The 24,219-nt window shown below is 31.9% G+C and overlaps 1 protein-coding gene across 1 annotated transcript in view; it reads right to left on the bottom strand.

The window, feature by feature from the left end:
• Positions 1 to 16,871: 16,871 nt before the first annotated feature.
• LOC145287955 (zinc finger protein ZIC 3-like) overlaps positions 16,872 to 24,219 on the bottom strand; it is a 186,958-nt gene continuing 179,610 nt past the window's right edge. Inside the window, exon 2 of the mRNA XM_080135906.1 lies at positions 16,872 to 17,786. Coding sequence (XP_079992032.1) covers positions 17,293 to 17,786 — 494 coding nt within the window. The 3' untranslated portion in view covers positions 16,872 to 17,292. The remainder of the gene's footprint in view (positions 17,787 to 24,219) is intronic.

The raw sequence follows: 24,219 nt of genomic DNA, 5'->3' as shown, positions 1-24,219 counted from the left end.
ATATATTTCTACTTATTTAGTTACGTAGATATAATCATGTTTATATATTTTATTTTATTTTCATTTGCAGGCCATCCGGCGTTGCCCTGTCGTAACACAAGCTATATATTATATTTTAATTTATACAGAAACTGCGACATATGCAAGCGAGTATTATGTTTTATTTTTCTAAACAGTTCCCTTCCTATGAGTAAATAAAAAGAAAATACTGGAGATGAGATCGAAAACAAAAATGAAAGACAGTGAGTCAAATAAGATAACCATTAGACCAGCTTGACACGTGGTTTAAAATTTGTATAGAAACCTACTTATTTTTAACATAATGAACCTGTCATGTGAACTACTCCGTATGCGCATTCGTGAAACAGTTAAAAAATAAATAAAAGTCCGACGACCCCTATGTACGAACTTTAAAATTTGGACCCGCTAGGAGTCCGTTTTTCGGATGAGAACCAATTAAAATACTTTTCTCATATCTTAATACTCTATATACAAACTTGTATGTCTGTAAATTGAAAATTCGTTGAGTGTATGACTTATATGTAGATATGTTTTACACACACACACACACACACACACACACACACACACACACACACACATATATATATATATTTATATATATATATATATATACATATATATAAATCTTTATATTGAAAATGTATTCAAATTTAAAATAATGAAACCCTTAGAAATCTATACGGTAATTATACAACATTTTAATTATTCGACAAGGAATACATATAAAACAAGAAAACCCTCATTCCATGGAGTTTCGAAGACTTCAATACTTCTCAACAGAAGAAAGAGTTTTGCAAAGTATACAATACATTTTGCAGGGTAATGCATCACAGGAAACAAATAATATGAACTTCATAATATTTGTATCGAAAAACGTAATTTAACAGTTTGGGACAGTTTGAAGGCACTCAAGAGGATTGAAAAAGCAAAAAACGCAAAAAATGGAGAAAAAGAATATGATGAATATCCAATGGGAAAAATTGTAAAATCTAAAACAGGAATGTGTCTGTTGAAAATGTATTGGTAATCCATAGGCAAACAGAAATATAAATATAAATGTCCACGGTAAATTAGAGCTTCAAGAAAATAATCAGGTAGTGGAGGAGTCAGTATATGCAACTTTTGCAAAAGTAATGTGGTTTTTATATGTGTATGTAAAAAAACGGCATCATTTTTCTTTTTATAACAACCTAGTTTATCAGATTTTGTTTTGAACTACTGCATCGTTCAACTCTTTTATATATCTGCTTTACATTGTAATCTGCTTTACATTGAAATATTGAAATCAGTATCAATATTCGTTGTTTTTAATTATTTTCTTGAATTCAAAATTGAATTATTCGTTGTATTGCTAATAATGCAGATATCTGGATTTAGTATTTCGATGTATGTAATTTTCGTTTTGATTACGAAATTATTCCCTTTTTCAGTTAGTTTTTTTCCTGAATTTTAATCTGATTTAATTAAAGATTTCTTCAGTGTTAGAAAAGATTTAATACTATTTTCCTTTCTCCTGTAGATCCATATACTCTCTCCTCCCTAATAAAAACCTGATCTGACGTAGCCGGATTTCGAAACTAATTGATTGATGGTCCTCTTTAGGAATTGTTCTACAAGGGTATTATTTGTTTGATAATCAGACTTTATATCATGAAATAATCATCTGTGCGAATTTTTCCATTCCTCGGAATTCTACTGTAAGTATACCTGTTTGAGAAGTTGTGCCTTAATCTGGCTATATGTTTACGTCAATTCAAAGAATTTTACCAATATATTAAGGATTATACAGGGATCCATAACATTTATAAGGATTTACAAAAATCTACACGAATTAGTTAGGGCTTTTTCAACACGTCTGTACTTTTAGGGATTCTTAAACACTTGTCATATCATTCGACTTCCGAACCCCTAACCTAAGGATTCCATTCATTTTCATCTAATATCATTATGCATTCTTTCACATTTTAAAGCTTTTTATCTAAGTTATATACAACTTTGGATCCTACATTCGTTACCTTCAAATTGATTTTATTTATATGCTAGCTGTATTCAGCCACGCGTTGCTGTGGCTGAAAACAAACGAAAATATAATAGGCAGAATATATGATTCTTATGTTCCTGTTCTCAATAACTGTGAATATTGCTTTCAAACATAATTTGTTTTTTTTTCAGTACTGTACCAATATAAATATTGATGTTCAAGTGAAAGCAGCAGTATTTAATGTATTGCCATTTCGCAGTACTGAAAATATCCAAAATACACGCAAATATAATTTAATAATTAAAAGGAATAGTTTTCGCAGGAGATAAAAATGCCAGGTATTTCTCATATATTTACGACACATTTACCGGGACAAACATAAATAGCCGCCGAAAAGATTTGTTTTGTTGAATCATGGAATACTTAAATTGACAAAAATGTCATGTGGTATGATGGTGTTTACAAGCACCACTGTACTAAATTACATTTTTGTAAATTAACTGTTTACAATAACGAAGAAGAGCTGTCTTTTATCGTTCAATACTTTAATAGACAAAAAATTCAAAGCAGGTATGCTTCTGTTTTTTAAATAAAATCTACCTTTCAGTTGTCTGATATCGCTACAGTAACGAAGAAGCATCCTTTTTTATCGTCTGACGCGTTCAGTGAACAAGCAAGATAGAGATTAAACATATTACTTAAAATTTACTGATTATATATATCTTTAATTATCTAAAGAGACGTTGCAGTTTGTAATGCTTATTAACATGTAATAAATGTTTATGCAAAGTATTTAAAAGCAAAAGTTGTGTTTTCTTTGGTAACACATGCTGACGCACACACACAGAAACACGCATAAACCATTTTTTTGATAGTACACACATGACACTCTCGTCATTCTCGAAGTAATTCTCTACGGCCTCAATACACTTGTTGTACTGCTCCGACTACTTCTGGAATCCCTCATGAAAACCTCTTGTGTGAGTGTATCGATGACCCTCGTCAGAACCTCTGTCATCTTTTCAACTGTCTCATAACGATAGACCTAATGGCTGCTTTGAGCTTACCTAATAACTAAAAATTATAGACAGCAAAGTAAAGGCTATTAAACCAGTTGTGACAATCAGGTTTTGGTTGGGTGTACTCCAATTCCTCTTGTAGCGGTTTATTTAAACCTGAAATCATAAAGAAACTGGCCCGTCATCTCATAAGATGTATAGCAATAGCAAAAAAAAAAATATTTAAAGAGCTTAGGACAATTATAAATGCTTTAACAAAAAAAGTCTGAAAACTGATTGAATGCAACTATGTATGTTGTGGGTTTATTTTGTTTTTTATTTTTGTGTTGTGCGTTTTGCAAATATGGATATTTATTTTGTCTTTAGATTTAGAATTTGGTATTTCTATTATTCTGATTGTATTCACTATTAAAAATATAATTTTGAAAATAATGAATGGGCTTGCTTCATACGAAATCTTGACTAGGAATTTTATCACATTAACAATCGCATTAGTTTCTTTATTTATTTGTACCTCCGTTGTATAGTCGGGGGCTCATATTGGGGCATATAATGGGGCATGTATAAAGGGGCAGATGTAACACCCGACGACATTCATATATCACATCAACAATAACTCAGATGCAGAAAAGATGACAAAACAAATTTCTAATAGAGAAAACATCGGATTGAGTATTTTTAACTCCTACCATGACATCTTAAACCCCTAAATTAAGCCCACTATATTGGCAAGTAACCCAATTCATTTCGGAATAAGAACCTTTATATTTTTATGGAGACACAGTATCGCATACTTTAATTTAATAAATACGGACATTCCACATAAATCTACGGTCACCGAAAACATTAACCAAACGTGAAGTTACATAGAGAATATAAAAATAATAATAAATGAAAATTGAGTATAATAAATGGAATAGAAAATAATTGCTTATGTCTGTTTTATGAAACAAAACTGCAAAATTAAACGAAATGAAATGTTTCTCCTGCTATTGTTCTTCGGAAAATACCAGTTACCCCGCTGCAACTGCCGATTGTTAGTGTTTAGCTAAGACATATTTCGATAACAAAAAATAAGAAAGCAAAAGAAATTTGAATAACAGAAAGAATGTTATCGAAGCTAAATTTTTAAATATAAATAATTATGTAAAATTAGTTTCCAAAAAGATTAACTAGGTGGAAAAGAATGTTAACTAACATAAACAAGATATATAACACAAGTGTTTCATCCGATTTGTATCTTTGTTCTCGTGATTTTATGACGTAACAAGACAGTTTAGAAACGCGTAATGAGTTAGGAGTTTATTAGAGTTATTTTGTTGTTTTTCCTTTTTTTTTCGAGTTAGGGAGTTAGAACGTCAAGACGCGACAGGCAAAATCTCGGCTGGCGGAGACTCGTTCAGTCATGAAAACATTCAGTTGGAAAGACAGTAATACGTAACCCCCCCCCCCCCAAAAAAAAAAGAAAAGCGTGCAACCCCAGAACAAATGGTCGCAACAGTAATAAATGTAAATGTGGAAAAACAATTTGGTTGTCTGAGTTGTCGGGGTAGAAAATTACTTAGATTTTCAGAAGTGCGTCTGGGAATATATAGCGATGGTCACGGCCGAAAGGGTGTTTCGTTGTTTTTTGTCTGGACAAGCAGACAAAGATGCTAGTCATCGCGTTAGTTGAAGGTGTCTCTATATGTTTACTATATGTGTTAAAAACGTACACAGTCCCGCACTATACATTTCATAATCGATAATGAACTAAGTCTAGATTCGACAGCACACACATTATATATATATATATATATATATATATATATATATACGTTAACACATATACGTATGTATACGCATACAGATACGTATATATATATATACGTATACATACGTATATGTATATCCACGTATATATATATATATATATATACATATACGAATACGTATATACATATATATATATATATATATATATATATATACGTATACATACATACACACACATATATATATATATATATATATATACACGTTAATATATTTGGATCAATAAATTTTTGATTGAGCCGAGATATGTCTATCAGAATTTAAAAGTTAAAAACTACAAGAACTTTCTGCGCAGAGTTGTAGAAATGTTAAGGTTGGTATCTGAGTGCGCATTAATTCACTGGGAGAGATGCATTTCTAGACTTCGTTAAGACATACACCTAGGAGAAGGAATCTTTAATGAAAAACCTGCGACATACTGTATACTTTGTCTTGTGACAGTCATCTGCGGCGACAAAATTGTCAGTAATTCCCAAAATTGTGGTTGATTCTACAGAAAGCATTCACCGCTACAAGCAATTCATCTGTGTGGATTTCCGAGCAACGTAGTTTTTTGTGGCGGAACTCATACGTAGAAATCGACGGGGCAGTCCATCACACATACAACATTACATAGGCTCTTATATAGCATGTACACTTTGTTACCGTAGCTGATAGCTCCCAAGTTATATTTCTTTTGTAACTATTGAAATCACAACTATATATTGGGTACAATATAATAATCAATAGCGAATTGAGTCTGGAATAGTAAATATAAATCTACATTCATTACAATATTATATTTAAAAGTATTTTACGACTTGGCTAGGTTTGTATAATTCTGGCCCTTCTCTTCTTTTGATGAGAAGCATTTATCTTCGAAATATCATGACATAAAAATGTTTTTCTTATTTCACTCGTTTACTTTTTTCTTGTTATTTTCAGATACTTTCTATTAGGTGGAAGAGAAACTTATTCACGTATTTACATTCAGGCTAAACCGAAAAGCTACCGAAACAGCTCGCGATATCAACAAAGCGTTTGGTCTGGAAACCCCTGGTGGACGCACAAGACAATGATAGTTTAAGATGTTTCGTGGCGGCAACGAGAGTCCTGAATATGATGAGCGTAGTGGTCACCAATCGGATGTTGACAGTGATCAATTAAGAGCCTTAGTCGAAGCCATCCACGCACAACTAGTAGAGAACCAGTTTCTGAGTTAGACGTAATATGCACAACGATTTCCTGCACTTAAAAAACAGTTGAGAAAATTTTTTAAAAATTGAAAATTGGGTGCTTTAAGAGTTGAATGATAACCAAAAGAAACGTCGTTACAAAGTGTAATCTTCCCTTCTTTCACGCAATAAGAGCGACCTGCTTCTCGACCGGATTGTGACTTGCAATGAATAGTGGGTTCTGTATGAAAATCAGCGATGCTCATCTCAGTGGTTAGATGCCGCCGAAGCTACAAACAACTTTTGGAAGTAAGAGTTGCGTCAGAAAAAATGTAATGCTGACTGTTTGGTGGACTGCGGCCGGTCTCATGCATCATCAAAAACTTCGACAACACAACCCAATATTAGTCAACAAAAAAGCTCCAATTCTACTCCAACAACGCCTGACCGCATATTGCTAAAGAGCCCCTGCAGAAGTTTAACGAATAAAGCTACGAAACTGCCTCACCCGCCATGCTTTCCTAACTTATCCCTTACCGGCTACTACTTTTTCAAAAATCTCGACAATTTTCTGCGTGGGAAATGCTAAAAAACCTAAGCTATATCAGAAAACCCCTTCAGCGACTTCATTGTCATCAAAACACAAAATGTTTACTGGCATTTGTTTTGCTTTGGCGAATGTGTATTGCTTCTCATGATGCTTTTGTTTGAGTCGAGATATCTTCATCTGAATTTTAAAGTTAAAAATCGCAACAAGTTTCTTGTCAACCTGATAACATTGGCAAGTATCTTATCAAACAATTTTATATATATTAGAACTCCAGCGATTTTATGTACCTGTTATATATACACTCGATATAAGTGATTGGACGATGCCAATATTTTTCCGATACCGATACAATCACCGATTCTTTACTAAATTCCGATTCCAATACAATTACCGATTCCGATTCTTTATAAATCTCTAAATGTTTAATTATAAAGTGTTATTTTACTGTTAAGAACCATCTTAAATGTGCCTATATTTTCTCAAACGTAAAAACATTTGTGAGGGGATAATCTAGAGATTTTAGTCTTACTGAAAGTTTAAATCAATAAATATTTATTATTTCATTATTACTACAAGCAGCGGAAGATGCTTCTAAAAACAAAATTAAATAAAAATTATAATTAAAGGAATCAGTTTGGGCATCGGAAAATATGCTCAAATTTTTCGATTCCGATACCCCAAAAGGCTCCGATCCTTCCGATTCTCGATTTCGATTAATCGTCCGAACACTTGTTATACACAAGCTAGTTAGAATTAAAGGCAATTTCATTGTCTCTACATATTTTCGGAATCCCAACTCGTCTTATTTGTGCTCCATTCCATTATCTACATTAAAGGTTGAAGAAATGAACTTGGACTAATGCAGGCTTTAAATAGGAAATAAGTATAATGAAAGGTTTTCCAAGCTGGAGCGGAATCAACAGCTTATCATTTAATCATCACGTTAATGGACAATAAAACATAAGGCTACGATACATAAGTACATTAGTTTAAACTTAAGACCACAGATTCCATGTCAGAAACTAAGAGAATAAAATATTCTTCAACATGAATTCGTCTGATCTATGAATACAGAATCGCACCAATCCGGTCAATTTTGACACAATTATGAACCGCATTCTCTTATTCAAGGAGCATAGAAAAAGATAAATGTAAAAGTCAGTTCTCGAAACTACATTACAGTGATCCACTTCAAGCGAAGAGCTAAAGCATGCACATTAATTATGTGCTATTCCTTCGTAGAATATGAGAGTTAAGTTTTGTAGAGATCAACGTGTGCAAAATGTTAGACCCAGCGTTGAACAACCCTTGCCGTTTGATGACTGATTGCGTGAAACATACCAATCTGCATTAATTCGTCTTGTTGATCTAAGACGGAAAGTTGTGACTCAAGTAAAGATAAAGGTTTCAGGTAATGAACGCCCTCCTATGGATGACAGCATACGGTTCAACGAGACAAGTCAATGGGGGGCTTCATCGGCTATGAATTTAATCCTCTCTTAAAAGTAATTATGTAGTAAGCAGTTCTATTATATTATTTTAGAAATTTAAATAGTAAATGAATACGAAAGCGTGTGTTATTTTGTGTCAAGCTTACTCGCGGTCGTTTAATACTTATGTACTTCGATTTCTTGTCATAAATAATTTTACCAAGAATGCTTCATAAGTTTTGGTTTCAGTTTCGACTAAGGCTGAAGGAACTCAAGTTAACTCTATAATAATATATGCGAAATGTGCAAGGATTAAAATATCATATTTAAGCATACTTAAAGATCGGGCTTGGATAAATACTTTTGCAGTTAAAAAAAAAAGCTAAAATAATATCACAGCGTCTCCATTTACGCTGAACATCTACAGAATGGCAACATCAATAAATTACATATGAAGGAGTCCCCTGTGGAATTTCCACAGGGCCCGTATGAATGTATTAATGAGAGATTGGGATCTAATGAGCAAATGGCAATACAATTCAATTTAAAATGGCAGAAACAATGTGCAAACAAAATAAATGGACGATAATAACAAAAGTATATTTTGTAATTATTATTTTTTTACAATTTTATTTATTTCAATTTATTTTCGTTTTGTCTTCAAAAGTTTTCAGGCAATCGATCAGCAACATTCATTTTTTTTTAAAGTCAATCAGATGAAATCGAAGAAAATATACATGATTGGTGACATTAACAAGGAGGAGGAGGAGGAAAATAAATTGCGAATCTCAGTGATTCTTTCACAGGTCCGTGATTTTTTATGTTTTTTTTTTTTTTTTTTTTTTGCAAATAATGGGATGGGTCATGTCTGTATTTGTTATTGTTGTAACACATTTGTCTGCTGTTAATTCATTTATGAAATGTAAATTTGATCTGGTGATAAATGTGTTTTAACCATGCCGTAACCATCACAAACAAGTCATTATTTTGTTTTATTGTATTTTTGTTGTTGTTGTTTCCATTGTTTGTTTTATATGTGCATGTGTGTGTGTGTGAGTGTGTGTGTGTGTGTGTGTGTTCCACCCATACCTATTAATATAAACACATTTTATTGTCTGTTCTTACCTTTTGTTATATTTCGTTCTTTTCATTTTTATAATTGTTTATTTTTATGTATCTTTTATTTTTGTTTCTGTTTGGAAATGTCAGTCTTCTGACGAGATCTCGTTTCAAACGTGAACTCTGTCTGTAGTGTCTATTCCGTCATGACACGTCTTCGGACATTAATACTTTAAACCCCAACTGTACAGCTGTCCGAGGAGGGCATTCATACCGATGTGGCACATTGCCCAAGGTCTACACGCTCTTTCCACGGGCTCCTTCTTCAGCCAGTTCTATTTAAAGCATGCACTGGTCAACCTAACCGCCCTGTAGAGTCCCTGGACATATCCAATCTCCAGAGACGTGTACTTTATTTTACATTTTTTTTTTTGCATTGTTCATCACCGTCTTCATCACAGCTATCTTTTATCAGAGGTGTGCGCATGCGCACTTTGAAGTAGTTCTGTTTTTTTTTTGTTTTTGTTTTTTGAGAATAGCACCGTTTAGACTTTTTCACACAATTGCTTTTTGTGTTCATTTACTATGTATATATATAAAGTTAAACATTATATATATCATATAGTAGATAAAGTTAGACATTATATATATATATATATATATATATGTATGTACATATATATATGCATGAATGTAAAACATATACATATGGTAATATATATATATATATACATATATAAATTTACTAGGAATGTGTGTATATATATTTTGACATATATATATATATATATATATATATATAAATTTTGGTAATATATATATAAGTATTTTAAATATCTAAATATTAATAATTATATGCGTGTATGCATATACGTATAATAATTATGCAATATACACACGGATAATGCGTTAGTAAATATACATACATATTTATCAATGTATATATATATATATATATATATATATATATATATATATATGTACATGAATAATACAGGTACATGCATACTTATAATAGAAATATATATGCATCCACTTATATCTGAAAACATACATATATACGTCCATAAAACGCGTATATATATATATATATATATATATATATATATATATATATTGCACGTATATGAATAACAAATACGTGTAATATATGTAGATTACTATGTCGATTGTTTTCTGTTAGCAAATGCATGAATGATCTTACTTAGCTTGCGATACTGAGAGACACATAATTATTCCAAGGTTTGCGTATGAGCAGCACTTGGGTGTTTATTTTCATGCACGAGTTAGTGTTTATTCCTACTCGTGCATTGCCTTCTCAATATCTGTGGTTCTGTTCTCGTTTCATCTCTTTGTCCAGTTTATCTTCAAATAAATCCTCTGTTTTGTACATAGTCGTGATCATGTATGTAGTGAATAGATTTTTTCCGCTGATGATGATGCTTTCTGACGTCGTGTGGCCAATTCATTATTACGTTCTTTTTTCTTCACACGCGGGGGAGATGGGCATTTGTTTATTGTATTTATTCCCATATATATATATGTACACACATATATATATATATATATATATATATATATATATATATATATATAAATATATATATATAGTATACAAACTTCTCAGACAGCGTGGTATATGATGCTAATAAGAAGGGCAATAAATTATATGTTAAATTATTTTCAAAAATATGACATCTAAATGATATATAAATAATTCGACTAAACTGATAAACATACTATTCTTATACTTTTTATCGGAAATATTTTATAGAGCTTTATGTTTGTATGTATTTTTAATCTACCACATGTTGAAGAAACATGATACAATATCCTATTCAAATTACTATATAGCTAATTTCAAGTTCAGAATTTTCAATTCACGTATTATTCTAATTATATATATATATATATATATATATATATATATATATATATATATATATATATATATATACGTGGGTGTGATTATTAGGTTTATTAAGCAAGAAAAATCCCAATAAGGTCCTAAATCCTTCAGAGCATATTTATTTATAAATGGTGTTACGGATGAGGTCAACGCAGCAATATACACACGGATAATGCGTTAGGTTCATTAGGTTCAAGAGAGTGCTATCACAAGATAGAATCCAAGTGGTTTGCTGTATGTTTTAGTAATATATATATATATATATATATATATATATATATATATATATATATATATATATATATGATCACTGCTTGTTTTGAATCGATTGATTAATAATCACGGAAAATATTTTAATTTATAAAAGAATGTGAAAAGCTAAATGTGAATTCAATATTGTTTCACATATTTTATGTATTGTATTTCCACATAAACGCATTTAATGACTGCAATCTTTCGTCTAAACGTAATAAATTAATTTCCAATGCACAATTTAATTCCAGTATCGATGACAATACCTGGCTATTTCCATGAGTGCATCTTGAAAAAAAAGTTTGCGAAAAACACAATTATACATGTCATAGCATATATCGTAATAGGTACATGTACAGATATATAAGAAAAGTATCGATTACTTTTTCAATTAATATTTTTAGTTGATAATAGTATAATCTAAAAATATTAATGGAAAAAGTAATTGAGACTTATTAGGCGTTTTTTGGGGTCGCACACACTCTGTATTAAACGAGATTAACAACACACCCAAAATATTATGTTCTATTAACGTATCTATTATTCCTTAATATATATGTTTGTTTTTATATATAACTATGTGCTGGCAGTTATCAAGACATTGCATCTGAGAAATAAAGAGAAATATGCAATGGTTTAATTAAATATACTAAGAATAAATAATGGTCGATATATATATATATATATATATATATATATATATATATGCTTACTGTATTTTGGGGAAAGAGTTCCGACAAAGTGCTCGATTACAAAGAGAAGTTTACCTTATGCACCGACACATAATTTAACGAATACTCCTTGAATATATTTACACTGTACACTAGAATGATTTTTCTTATGACAGTTTTCTAGGCCTTTGTGCTGGCTTACAGCAAATTGGAAGTGGGTGATTCATTTGTGACATCATCACTAGAAAATTGCTTTCAGGTCACTGTTAATCCACGTTCTCAATCCCTCCATACGATTGTTTTATAATTTATTATATAAATGAAAACCTGCTTTTTCTCGAGGAGATTTTAGCCTTGACAACTGGTAATCATTTTAAAGAGATATAAGTAGCATACTGTACGCTTACCAGTGACAACTTGACGAAATGTGCTAAATATTAATTTATTAAATAAAGGAAGAGTTATGTATTTCGCGGAATTTGCTACGAGAGCCGCAAACTATAATTTCATAACGACTTGAGCATATAACTGATCGTTTGATAGTTCTATACCCATTTTATTATCTTCGTATTTATCTTGATATATTATCTACCCCAAAAATAGTTATTTACGATCAGCTCGTTTTTCAATCGAAACCAGACATTATTATTTGTAGACAGGTTTAAAAAAAAACGAATAAGTAAACATTAGTATGCAATAACAAAAATAATCTAACGATATTTGTGACCTACTAAACCAAGCAACGTTTTGCATTTCATTAGAAAATTATATTTAGGTGTGTCTGGAGACAGATTAAAATACAACGAGATTATTTTGTCCTGTTCTTCCAGAGAAACTTTTGTTTCAAAATAGAGGAAAATAAACCATCAGTGAAATCAGCATTTTCTCTCTACATAAAAAGCGTGAATTATTCTAGATTTGTTTTCTTGTGCGGTAGTGCATGATTGCTTGACTAAAAAGTCAATTTTTCCTTACTTTGTGTTCGCTCTCTTTTATACACAAGGGAGGTAATGCGTAGAAAAAATTAGTTCCAGTTCCTTATAGAATTCTACTAAAAAACTTATTTGCAGTCACATTTCGATAACAAATTAACTGTTGATAAGTTAGGAAAATGTTGAAACTGTTTAATGTCATTAACAGCGGTGTTATAGGGCAATAAGAAACCCTTATATCAATCTTTTCTATAGTTCTGTACGTCTATTTTTTCTTGTAACCGTACAGAAGCAAAGTAAGTCAAAGGATGAGTTTTTAATGTGAAAAATATCTTACTCCCCAAAATGAGAACTCTGGATTGGGGCAATATTAAAATTGCTTTAATCTCAGTCATTTGGTTTTTACTGACCGAGGACAAAATATAGTAGCAGTAGATATACTACGCATTCTCTCCTAGCCCCTTCCCCCAAAAAAACATGTTTAGTTCGATTATCTATCTTTATCTTAGAAGGGAATCACGACTTATCAAGGCCCATAGGCCATTCGTGGATAAGAGTTAAAGAGTGTACAGTGGTCAAAAGCACAATATCATAGTAATCGTTAGAAGTGTAAATTTGGTAAAATTGAATTACTTAAGGGGAACGGCTCGTAAATAACTTGTTTACATTGGACTTGAAGACGGCCATATTGTAGTCGGCTGGAAAGCAGGTAAACAGAAGAAAGTTCGACAAATGTGCAGTTCTAAGAATGAAGCTTTGTTCATGGAATCTACGTGTAGGTTTAGGCACAGATAAAGAGTGGGGGAAATTATTGATAGTATTTTCAGCCAGAGGAGTGTTTCTAGTGAATGTTTGGCGAGAGAGAACCATGTACTGGAGGTCAGGCGAGCAATTGCCATGAAAATAACGAAAAAAACAGAAACAGTCTCGTAACGTCTCTTCTGTGAGAAAGGTTACAGGGAAGAAAAAAGGGCATCCTCCACTAGGCTACGATATCTATTCTGAACTCTGTCAAGGCAAGATAAAGTCTTCCTAGCAGTTCCTGCCCAGATATTACAGCTATACTCCATCCTTGGGACTACCTGGCTCTTATATAGGTAGAGTAATGCATCAGCAGGTAGATATCTACTGATTCGATAGAAGGATCCCATCATTTTCCCAGCAACCTCGGCAACAGATTTGATGTACTAATTCCCTTTTATATCAGTATAGGACAAAATCTAATTATATATATATATATATATATATATATATATATATATATATATATATATAGAGAGAGAGAGAGAGAGGGAGATAAAGAGAGAGAATGCTAAAAAATATTTTAATGGAAATCGATCCAGACAGAACATAAAGCCACTTAATATAAGAGGCTAAAAATACCACCTCATTGTTAAACACAATGAGTCAACGAATAAACTCTAGATGGGTAGATTCCGTCCTCAAAAACAACGATTCTTCTCCCTTTGTCATAAATATATCTAACGGAAAATAAAACCTAAAGGAGAATATAAGCAAAGTAGGTTACGAGTCTGTCGAAATCAAACGCAAGGTGCATTTTCTATTTCCTTCCATGTTGACATGTTATCCATCGTCGTAAACAAGTTCTTCCAACGATGTAAACATATGATATACCCATGCGGCCTGAGCTATATGACGTTATGTCATCCTAGTATGCGTATCCAGCGCTTTTTATCGTGTAAAACTTTGGAAAACAAGAGATTGTTAAAAATTAATAAAGAAACAGTTTATTATCGTGATGGAATTATGAATAATAAATATTATGAATTAAAATTAGTAAAATTCTTCTTTTTTTTTTTTGGTCCGTTTTTATGACCAAAATATATTTCTTATTTCCACGTCCTGTACAAACCCATAGACAATCAACAAGTAATAATATGACTTAAACTTTGGCAAAAAGACAGAATTTTGTGGACACTGTCACGGGCATCAACTAAAAAATATGGAGTTCTGCTATTTCGTAGGCGTCCCTCTCAATACTTCATAAAATAACAAATTTAAGAATAATGTCGATTCAAAACAAAGATAGCGTTACTAAAGATAGTGATACAAGTTAACTATTATTGTGAAAATGAAAACATTCATAATATGAATTTCAACTGTGATTTAAATACGCAAAACATGCCTGTATGTGCTTATTTAATTGTTAATACAAACTTATGTAATAGTATTTCTAGTTCGCCTTATACGCTATTAATTTACAAAGAAACACAAAGAAAAACAATATATCTCTTGTTATATACTTCTACATCTTTTCATGTTCTAATTATCGTTTTATTTCAACCGCACAGACGCCGAGTTGGCGGACGACGTTATCATTCGTATCATCGTCGAAAACTCTCTAGCGATTAAGCACTTTAAAGATACGAGTTAACGCGTTGGCTCTACTCATTCACACACTGTTTTGATTGTGTTTTTTTTTTGTTTTTTTTTACTCAAATGCGCCATTTTATGAAGATCTGACAAATCAAAACCAATTGCTTCATTTACACTATTACATGTTTCCATATATTTATCTTATATATATATATATATATATATCAATTCGTTTATATAAGCATGTGTATTTTTTATTCACTTTTCATCCACAAGGCACAGTGCCACTTTGATGTAGGGGGCTACTATAGGGGACATAAGTTGCGTGGATATTATGTAGGGAGTTGAGCAGCAAGGTGTCTTTCCACATCACGCTTGAACTTCTGCATGTTAATACAGTTGGGAAAGTAGAGTCCCAGAAGGGATTTCCAAATTCTAGCAGTTCTGGAGAAGAAACTATTGGAGTGAAAGGGTTTATAACATCCAGGGTTCCCTACTGTGTAGAGGTGGGATTTGGCTGCTTATCATTTTTGTCGAGGGGGTATGCATCTAACTTATTAAAGCATATATATATATATATATATGTATATATATATAAATTACACGCGTTAGTTGATCTTGTTTGCATACATTAATAAGTACATTACGAATTAACTAAAACTTATCAATGTGCTCTGCGCTGCGCAAATAATTACAATAGAACAACTGTCAGACTAAAATTAAGCAAAATATTATCTTCTATATCGTTATTTTAATTTTTATTTTTTGAATGAGAAGTCGTCAGCTGTCTGAAAAGTGATTTTATACACACACGTATGTATATATATATATATATATATATATATATATATATATATATATATATATACAGCTTTGGAGACATGAAAGTAGGTGGCTCTATTACATTACGCGTGTGAAGGCAATACTCATTCTGTACTGAAGCACACTGAGTAGCCATGCGGTAACTCTGGGCTCGAACAACGTGCAATTTCGCTCGAGCGCAAAGGATTTCAACGTTGAGCATTACTCAGTCATGTTTCTACCTTGCATGTCTACTTGCTTTATGTCTATTATATTGCCAACTGATATATATATTTATATATATTTATATATATATATATATATATATACACATACATACATACATACATACATATGTGTGTTCACGTGCGTAAATGAATTAAAATGGAAATGTGAAAGACCTAAACCCTCAACGTTTCACCAAGCTTTTTGCTGGCTTTATCAAGATGTGCATTTTTTTATAATTTACCAGTATATAAAGCCCGCTTAACAGCTGGGTTTAACTTTGAGTTTTAAGTCTTTCAATTTTCCATATTAGTTGCTTACGTCGGAGATATATATATATATATATATATATATATATATATATATATATATATATATGTTTTGTTAAATTCTACTCTCCCGTTTATGTGCCCTTCATATAACATCTCCCCGGAACGAACTTAAAATCTCCCAATTAGGGCGTAGAACGTTGTTTCTGAACAGGCAAGATATTACCCCACTTCGAATGGTATATTCTCTGTGGAGAGCAAATTTAATATTCCCTTGTTTATATTATTATTGATTACACATGGAAAAGGGTTGTTCGATTGGGCAAATAAATAAATATATTAAATAAATAATATTCGTATAAGGTAAATGTGTTTTTAAGGATTTTTATAAAATTAACCTCGTATTCTAAAGCTTTCAAAAAAAATAAAAATAAGTTATCCCATTTTATTTTGGTATATTCGGTTTTCAAATATTAAACTTGCTTTTATCTTTGTGTGTTTCATGGATTGTTAAAACGTGTGGCTTTCTTAAAAACATTCCCTTTTTGTATTTGACAGCCTGTAACGAACAAAATATACGAGCTCGGCTCGATTAAGCGGCAATTCATAATTTCGTAAGTGTACAGGCCTGTATTTTTTGTTAAAAAAAATAAAATTCGGACCATTTTGGAATGGTTTTTAAGTTTCACCACCTTTTTTTTTTACATTAACTTGAATGACAGCACATCGACGTCTCCGCCATCGTTATCCTTAGGCTAACGACGAGAACACAAAGTAGAATCATCATCATCATCATTATTATCATCATCATCAACAACAATAATAATAAGATCATTATCATAATCACCAACATCATCATCATTACTATGTATAGCTGACTACAGAAGTGGGGTGTATTGGCAGATGGCCAAGTTTGCTTACAGGGGAGTGTTCACTGCTCGGTGGCGTCGGCATGCCGGCCGTAGTCTGGCAGACATACCACTCACTCAAGTTCGTGTGGTGATTAGGGGGCAACGTGGGGTTGGGTGCAAGGGGCAACGATGGGGGGCTGTTCTGGGGCGGGGCCTGTTGCTGTGTCGGGGTGTGAGATTGTGCGGTGGGTGATGCGGAGTTGGACTCGCTGCTCGGGCTGTTGCTGATGGAATCGTCGTAGGAGCCGCCCGGCGGGGGCGAGCATTTGCCATGCACCTTCATGTGTTTGCGTAAGGAACTCGGATGCGTGTAGCTCTTGTCGCAGCCCCTCACTTTGCAGTTGTACGGCTTGTCACTCGTGTGAACGTGCGAGTGTTTCTTGCGGTCGGAACTGTTTGCAAATCTCCGGTCGCAGCCTTCGTATTCACACTTAAATGGTTTCTCGCCTATAAAAAAGAAAGAAAAGTGCGATATATAATATATAATAGCAAGAATGACAAGCGTTTCGTATTCAGAGTATCAGTTATAATAGTGAAGGTAAATGACATCAACATATATTAACGACAGAATAGAAAGCTTACTAAAAAGAAAACGGGTAATGATTAAAAGTTACGGTCAGACAGGAACTCAAGAAAAAAATCTATAGGCTACAAATGGTTTATCATTGTTTTTTTTTATTATACAGTACTAAATATTTAATCATCTATTATGTAAAGTTCACCTTTCTGTTTAAATGTTTGTATGTATGCCTAAAATTTTCGACAGAGGCGATGGATGTTCACGATATCTGGATCGTTTTAGGAGCTCAACCCTTCGGACGACGAATATTGAAAAATTGGCTAAAAACATTATTCCCTTCACCCTCAACTGGGCACTTTTCTACAGGTAGGGGTCGCTTTTTTCGCCGATAATTTCGAAAGTCATCCCCTCCTTTTGATTGCCGTTGCGTCCATTTTAGATTAATACTAGTCAAAGACGTCACGTTCTTTTTACGTCCTTTTGCTCCTTCGCGGTACGGGTTCGAGCCTGCCTTCCTACTACCATTTTTTTTTTTTTTTGCTCAGCAAACACCTCCAAACACCAGGGCAACGCCGGCCACCCAAGCTAGTTTATATTTAAAAAGCATTTAATACTAGTGACGGCGTTCTGCATTGCCTGGTTGCAAAATGCGCTTAAATATATTTTAATTTACGCAGATTTCTGTTTTTTCTTGTTTTTTTTTTTTAATTTATTATTATTATGATTAATAAGTCTTGTATATAGTTACGATTTCAAAAGTAAAAACAAATGTGATTTGAGTGCCATCAACTAGAATCCAAAACATAAAAGATAATTGCATGGATGAAACAATGTCTAAAAGTTAAGCAAAGACTGGCGTTTATTTGTACTCAATATGGTTGGACTGTGAAAAGTGTGAATTTTATTTAATGCAAGCAGGTTTCCACGGCAACAATGTTTTGGACAGACTAGATGCAAACCAAAGCGGTGGGACGGTCCACAAAGTTTTATAATTATATAAATTATGCATGTAAGATTGAGAGAAACCACGCTTGAACTATGTCAATATTATGTAAATAAAACAGCCTACACTAAATGGCGTGTTTATTTAAAAACGGAGCTGAACCTAAACTTTTATCTGCCGCAATTTAACTTTTTTTTTCAATACATTTCTGTGAATAAATATTTGGAAATGTATCTGTTCTGATGCTGAATTCTTTTGTTTTCCATCAATGAACGAGAATACTTTCTAGGTTAAAACATTATTTTAAAAATTATTTTAATCAAGTCATGGCCTTCTGTGGCAGCTTGGTTTACTACAACGTTAAAAGCCAAAATTGCTTTAAACTTTTCTCCCGTAGAGAATAATTAAAACAAAAAATATAGGGAAATTACATCAATATTATAATAGAAGTTCTAAGGAATATATGACGCAAAGAGTTAGTTTAGTTTAATTTGGCATTTTTTTAATTTTTATTTCCAAGTTCGTACGCTGTGTCGGCGGCCATGTTTGAAAGGCGAAAAAAAAAGTTCGTATCCAATAAAGTCAGTCCAAGGACACATCAGACGATTTTCTTTTCATCTTCCAGATACGTGTAAAATGCATTCAGTCTTGTAGACAAAAAGATTCGAATGTTTATTTTTTTTCTGCAATTGCAATTTAATGCTATCGGTGTTTTATTCAAGGTTCGACAAAAAGCGAAACTGTTTGATGCGTGTTTTACGACTTTGAACAGAAAAAAAACTGTTAGGCTATGACCATAAAGTGAATTTACTTCGTCATATAAACATATGTATATAACCGTCACACAGTAATATGTATACATGCATTAATATATATATACACACACACACAGAAATACGTAACCACAAATGCACACATGTGTGCGTACAAAACATACCATATATATATATATATATATATATATATATATATATATATAGACACACACCCACACCCAAATATACACATTATAAGTAGACAACCAAACATACACATGAATAAACACGCAAATATATACATACATTATATATGTACTTATAAAAACATATATATACGTTATATAGATATACACACTTACATATTTATTGTATATAAGTGTACATTATATATATATATATATATATTATATATATAATATATATATATATATATATGACATACATACAGATATACATTATGAATAAAAACTACATATATATATATATAAACGTACATATAACTAATATCTGAAACACACATACGCAACGCATTATATATATATAAACATATACATTATATATGCACACATATATATATACTTTATATATAAACACACATATACATATTTATATTAAATACATTATATATACACACACATATATATATATATATATATATATATATAAAGTACATATACATTTTATATATAAAACCCACACGTGCATTATATATATATATATATATATATAAAATACTAGTAATGTTGTTGTATTCTACATGTTAATTCACTTAAGCTCTTGTTCTTGTAAGATAGTTCCCAATAATAATTTTGTAAATAAGTGTTAAAATATCGGTTCACGAAGTAATTCTATTTTTACTATAAAAGCAAAATAAAAAATGGTTTAATTTCGCAAATAAATTATTTTATATAATGATTTTTGTAGGTTTACACTTACGTAATTCTGCATTTACGATTCCAATAGATACTTGATAGTAAATAAAAAACGTAAAAATAATATGTAAGTCGCATAGAAACGAAGTAGACACATGACATACATGCATGCGGTGGTAACAGTTTTAATAGAGAAACGGCTATCTGTTATGTAGGCTGGGAAAATACCTTATCAAACATCTTTTGTATTTTAGTATTATGTAAATTTGTTTAAAAATTTTTTTTTTTTTAAAACACGTAGTGAAGTCTCGTCCAACGTTAATATCGCGAACAGAGTTGAATGCGAGATAAATTATGTATAAACATTTAAAATGAGTTTATGCGATTTTTTTTTATGAGTGGTGTTTTGTTTTAGAGGCGGCAAATGTTAAGTCTATTGAATCACATCAACACATTTTTTTTATTATACAAATATGTTGTTTATTCCAAAAGATTAAATTTAACATTTATCATTTAAAATACAATTTCGCGCATATAACGTCCACCTCCCTAGCGCACACATGGTGTAATGTAAGTGCCCAATTTTCACCAATTCTACGCATTAAATTAGGCTGTATTTCGACAATGATGCAACAAATGCCGTCATCAAGTGGTCTACCGTGTCTGATTTATTAAATTATGCATAGGACTTTACATATGCGAAACGAAAATAACCTAATCCCGGTAAATCGAAAGCTCAGTGAGGCCAGTTAAAATTATTTCAAGGGTCAAATGTTTCAAACTGATTGTACAAATATATTTTGTACATTTGCAAACGCTGCTCGGATACCAGTCTTTTCAGTATGAATTGCCAAACCAAGCTAAACTAAAAATAACCGATAGCTGCTAAACCTGCAATTCAAGAAAAGAAAGCTTTCAGATTAAAGTTCTGCGTCTGTAATAAAAAAAACAACACCCTTTATTCATAAAACAACCTATAATTAATTTAACATTAAGTTCGATCAAAATCCAGTTAGTAGTAGATATGTAAACTTGAGAAATGCACATCCTAAAATATCTTAAATAATGTGAAAACATCTTAGGAGAAATCACCTGACACAAGTAAAATCTCGGTCGCCATCTTGTTTGGATTTCGCATATTCACCTAGTGTTGATACATTTCAAACTTGCTTTTCTCAAGTTTCGATGCATAATAGTAAGCTGATTTTAAATCGAAATGAGTCCTTTGAATAATATATTATAAGAACAAAAATATAAAGCTACCTTTAATATTTATACGCAATTTTCTGTCAATCTTCTATGGCCGTGATTGTTAATATTTACCTGTGTTTCTTCTGAATTTATGAGAGTCTTTTTTGTTATAAGGGAATGTGTGAAATGTGGTTTTGTGTGTGTGTGTGTGTCTGTGTCTGCTAATGTGAAAAAAAATATGCGGAAGTGGGGGTGGGGGTAACGAAATAAATAATTTGAAGAAATATCGTGGCTGTCTCATTTCATTATTTAAACCAGGTGAATAAGGCTAACGTTATAAGTAGTTATACGATTGCTTCCTCTTTTTTTAATTCCTATTAAGATAGCAGAAAATTATATTCACCGGACAAAAAAAAAATCCTATTAATTTTATTTATTTATTTTTCCCTTTCTAGTGAAAATAAGATATTTGCAATGGACGCCGAAAGAATCCAAAATAAAAAGAAAATAAATAAAACTGAAAATAAACTATCATTTTTTAATACACTTTCACATTAAAATATAATCGAAACTGTCACTGATTTTTTTTTTTGTTGCTGTAAAAACTAGATACGAATAAAATAATAAAAAAAGAAATTTAAAAACGATTGCAATTTTGTACTCTTTATTTTTTTTTTTTGTTTAGTTTATTCTTGATATTCGATGCATGCATTTTTGAGGTTAACGCTCTTTGCATCACAATTGATAGAACAGAACATTTATTTTATTTTAATTGTTTCATTCCCTTTTTATATTTCATCGAATGTATAGTTCGTTTAATGTCACTTTCTGAATAGAATAATTTAGAAATACAAAAACTGACAAAATAAATGAATTACAGAAAAAAAAGCATACGTATATTCAATGTTTGCAACTAAGTGCGTGTTCCGCCGTTTATGTTCGTGTGCGTCTGCTTATAGATACATTTTCCATGCACATACAAATACGTACATATATGCATGCAAATACATATGCCATAATATTCAAACATACACAAAGTCTCGCATATATAATGCACAAACGATGCACATACAAATATTCAACTACACACAAATACACAAATCTCTTTAACTTTGCGTATAAATATAAAATCATACATATATACACGTATACATAATGTACAAATATATATGTAAAATTTTTGTCCTTTCTTTTTGTGCGTGGGATTCAATTAATTCTGTGTATATTTTGGACGGAGAAACTGGCGTACATAGAATTGATCTTTTGTGCGCCCGCGAAAAATGTACACCACTCTTTAGAGAATCAGCGTTTACATTTTTGTAAATCACTTTGTGTAAAACGTGAGTAAGTTAAAAAGATATAAAAGAAAGTATCTGAAATTTAGATTATAATTTTTCGAATAAATTTAGCCACAGAAAATAAATGTGATACAGACAACTCGAATTGCACAATACTTAAGGACAATTTGATAAGGTTTTTCCCTTGAAGAAGCAATTCTGGTATTTGTGTTATAAATAGGACTAGGACAACAGCATATTATTTTCATTGTTTTGACTTTCAAGTGTGTACCCAATGATATCTTATATGTTTTTATATAGGATGATGTGGTTCTCGGTTGATTAACTGGGTCTAACTGTGTCGGATATATACTGGAGAGTCAAAACAACGATAAGAATATTCTATTGGCATAGCACTAGTTATGAAATAAATTCAACTTTCAGTTATAAATATAGAGGGTGTTTGTTTAGGGACAGTAAACCTTAAATTGGCAGCTCAATTTTCTTTAATTCCGGATTTGGCAACTATGGATTATTTTGAATTCAGGGGTTTTCAGAAAATCATCATACGGAGACTGCCGTTTGAAATATTTCAGCGTTTAAAATGCTGTGCAAATTTATCTTGAAAACCACCGACAAAATTATGCATCCCTCTGTCTGTTTTACAATTGTTTCAATGGTCGATGCTCTGACGAACTACATGCCCTTGCACACCCTCGACGAAAATACTCCTGACAAACCCGAGAAGCAGCGAAATCCTATCCCTACACGATAACGATCTCTATATGTAATAACACCTTCTACTATAATAGCTTCTTCCCCAGAACTGCAGGACTTTGGAATTCTCTTCCTGTGCCCTGCTTCCCCAATTATACTGACATGCAGAAGTTCAAGTGTAATATGAACAGACATCTTGCTTCTATACTCCCTACATAGTCCCCCTGAAATTTAGGTCCCTGAGAGTAGTCCCCCTATATCAAAGTGGCAATGTGCCTTGTTTGGGGGTGAAAATGTAATAAAAAATCAGTTTTGTAAAATTTGAGGAACGAATAATTTTACGAAATGGATGTATTAACAATACCCTTCGTGCTATTTAACTCCATTACATTATGTTCTTTGGAAACATGTAAAGTTACATGTCTACACTGATAAATTAGACACAATAGATCAATTGAAAGCTAACATTTCACACGTTATTACTGAAAAACAGCCTAGTTTAATGCATAGTGTTTGTGAAAATTGGACCTCAAAGATTACGTCATACACGCTTGTGTCTCGGGTGACATAGGTCCGAAATTGTATTTCAATAAGGAATGTGA

Source organism: Euprymna scolopes, chromosome 11 (genome assembly GCF_053919585.1).
Source record: "Euprymna scolopes isolate OS-2025 chromosome 11, ASM5391958v1, whole genome shotgun sequence".
Lineage (NCBI taxonomy): Eukaryota > Metazoa > Mollusca > Cephalopoda > Sepiida > Sepiolidae > Euprymna > Euprymna scolopes.
Note: the sequence above shows the minus strand (reverse complement) of the source record. Positions and strands in the feature narration are given on the sequence as shown.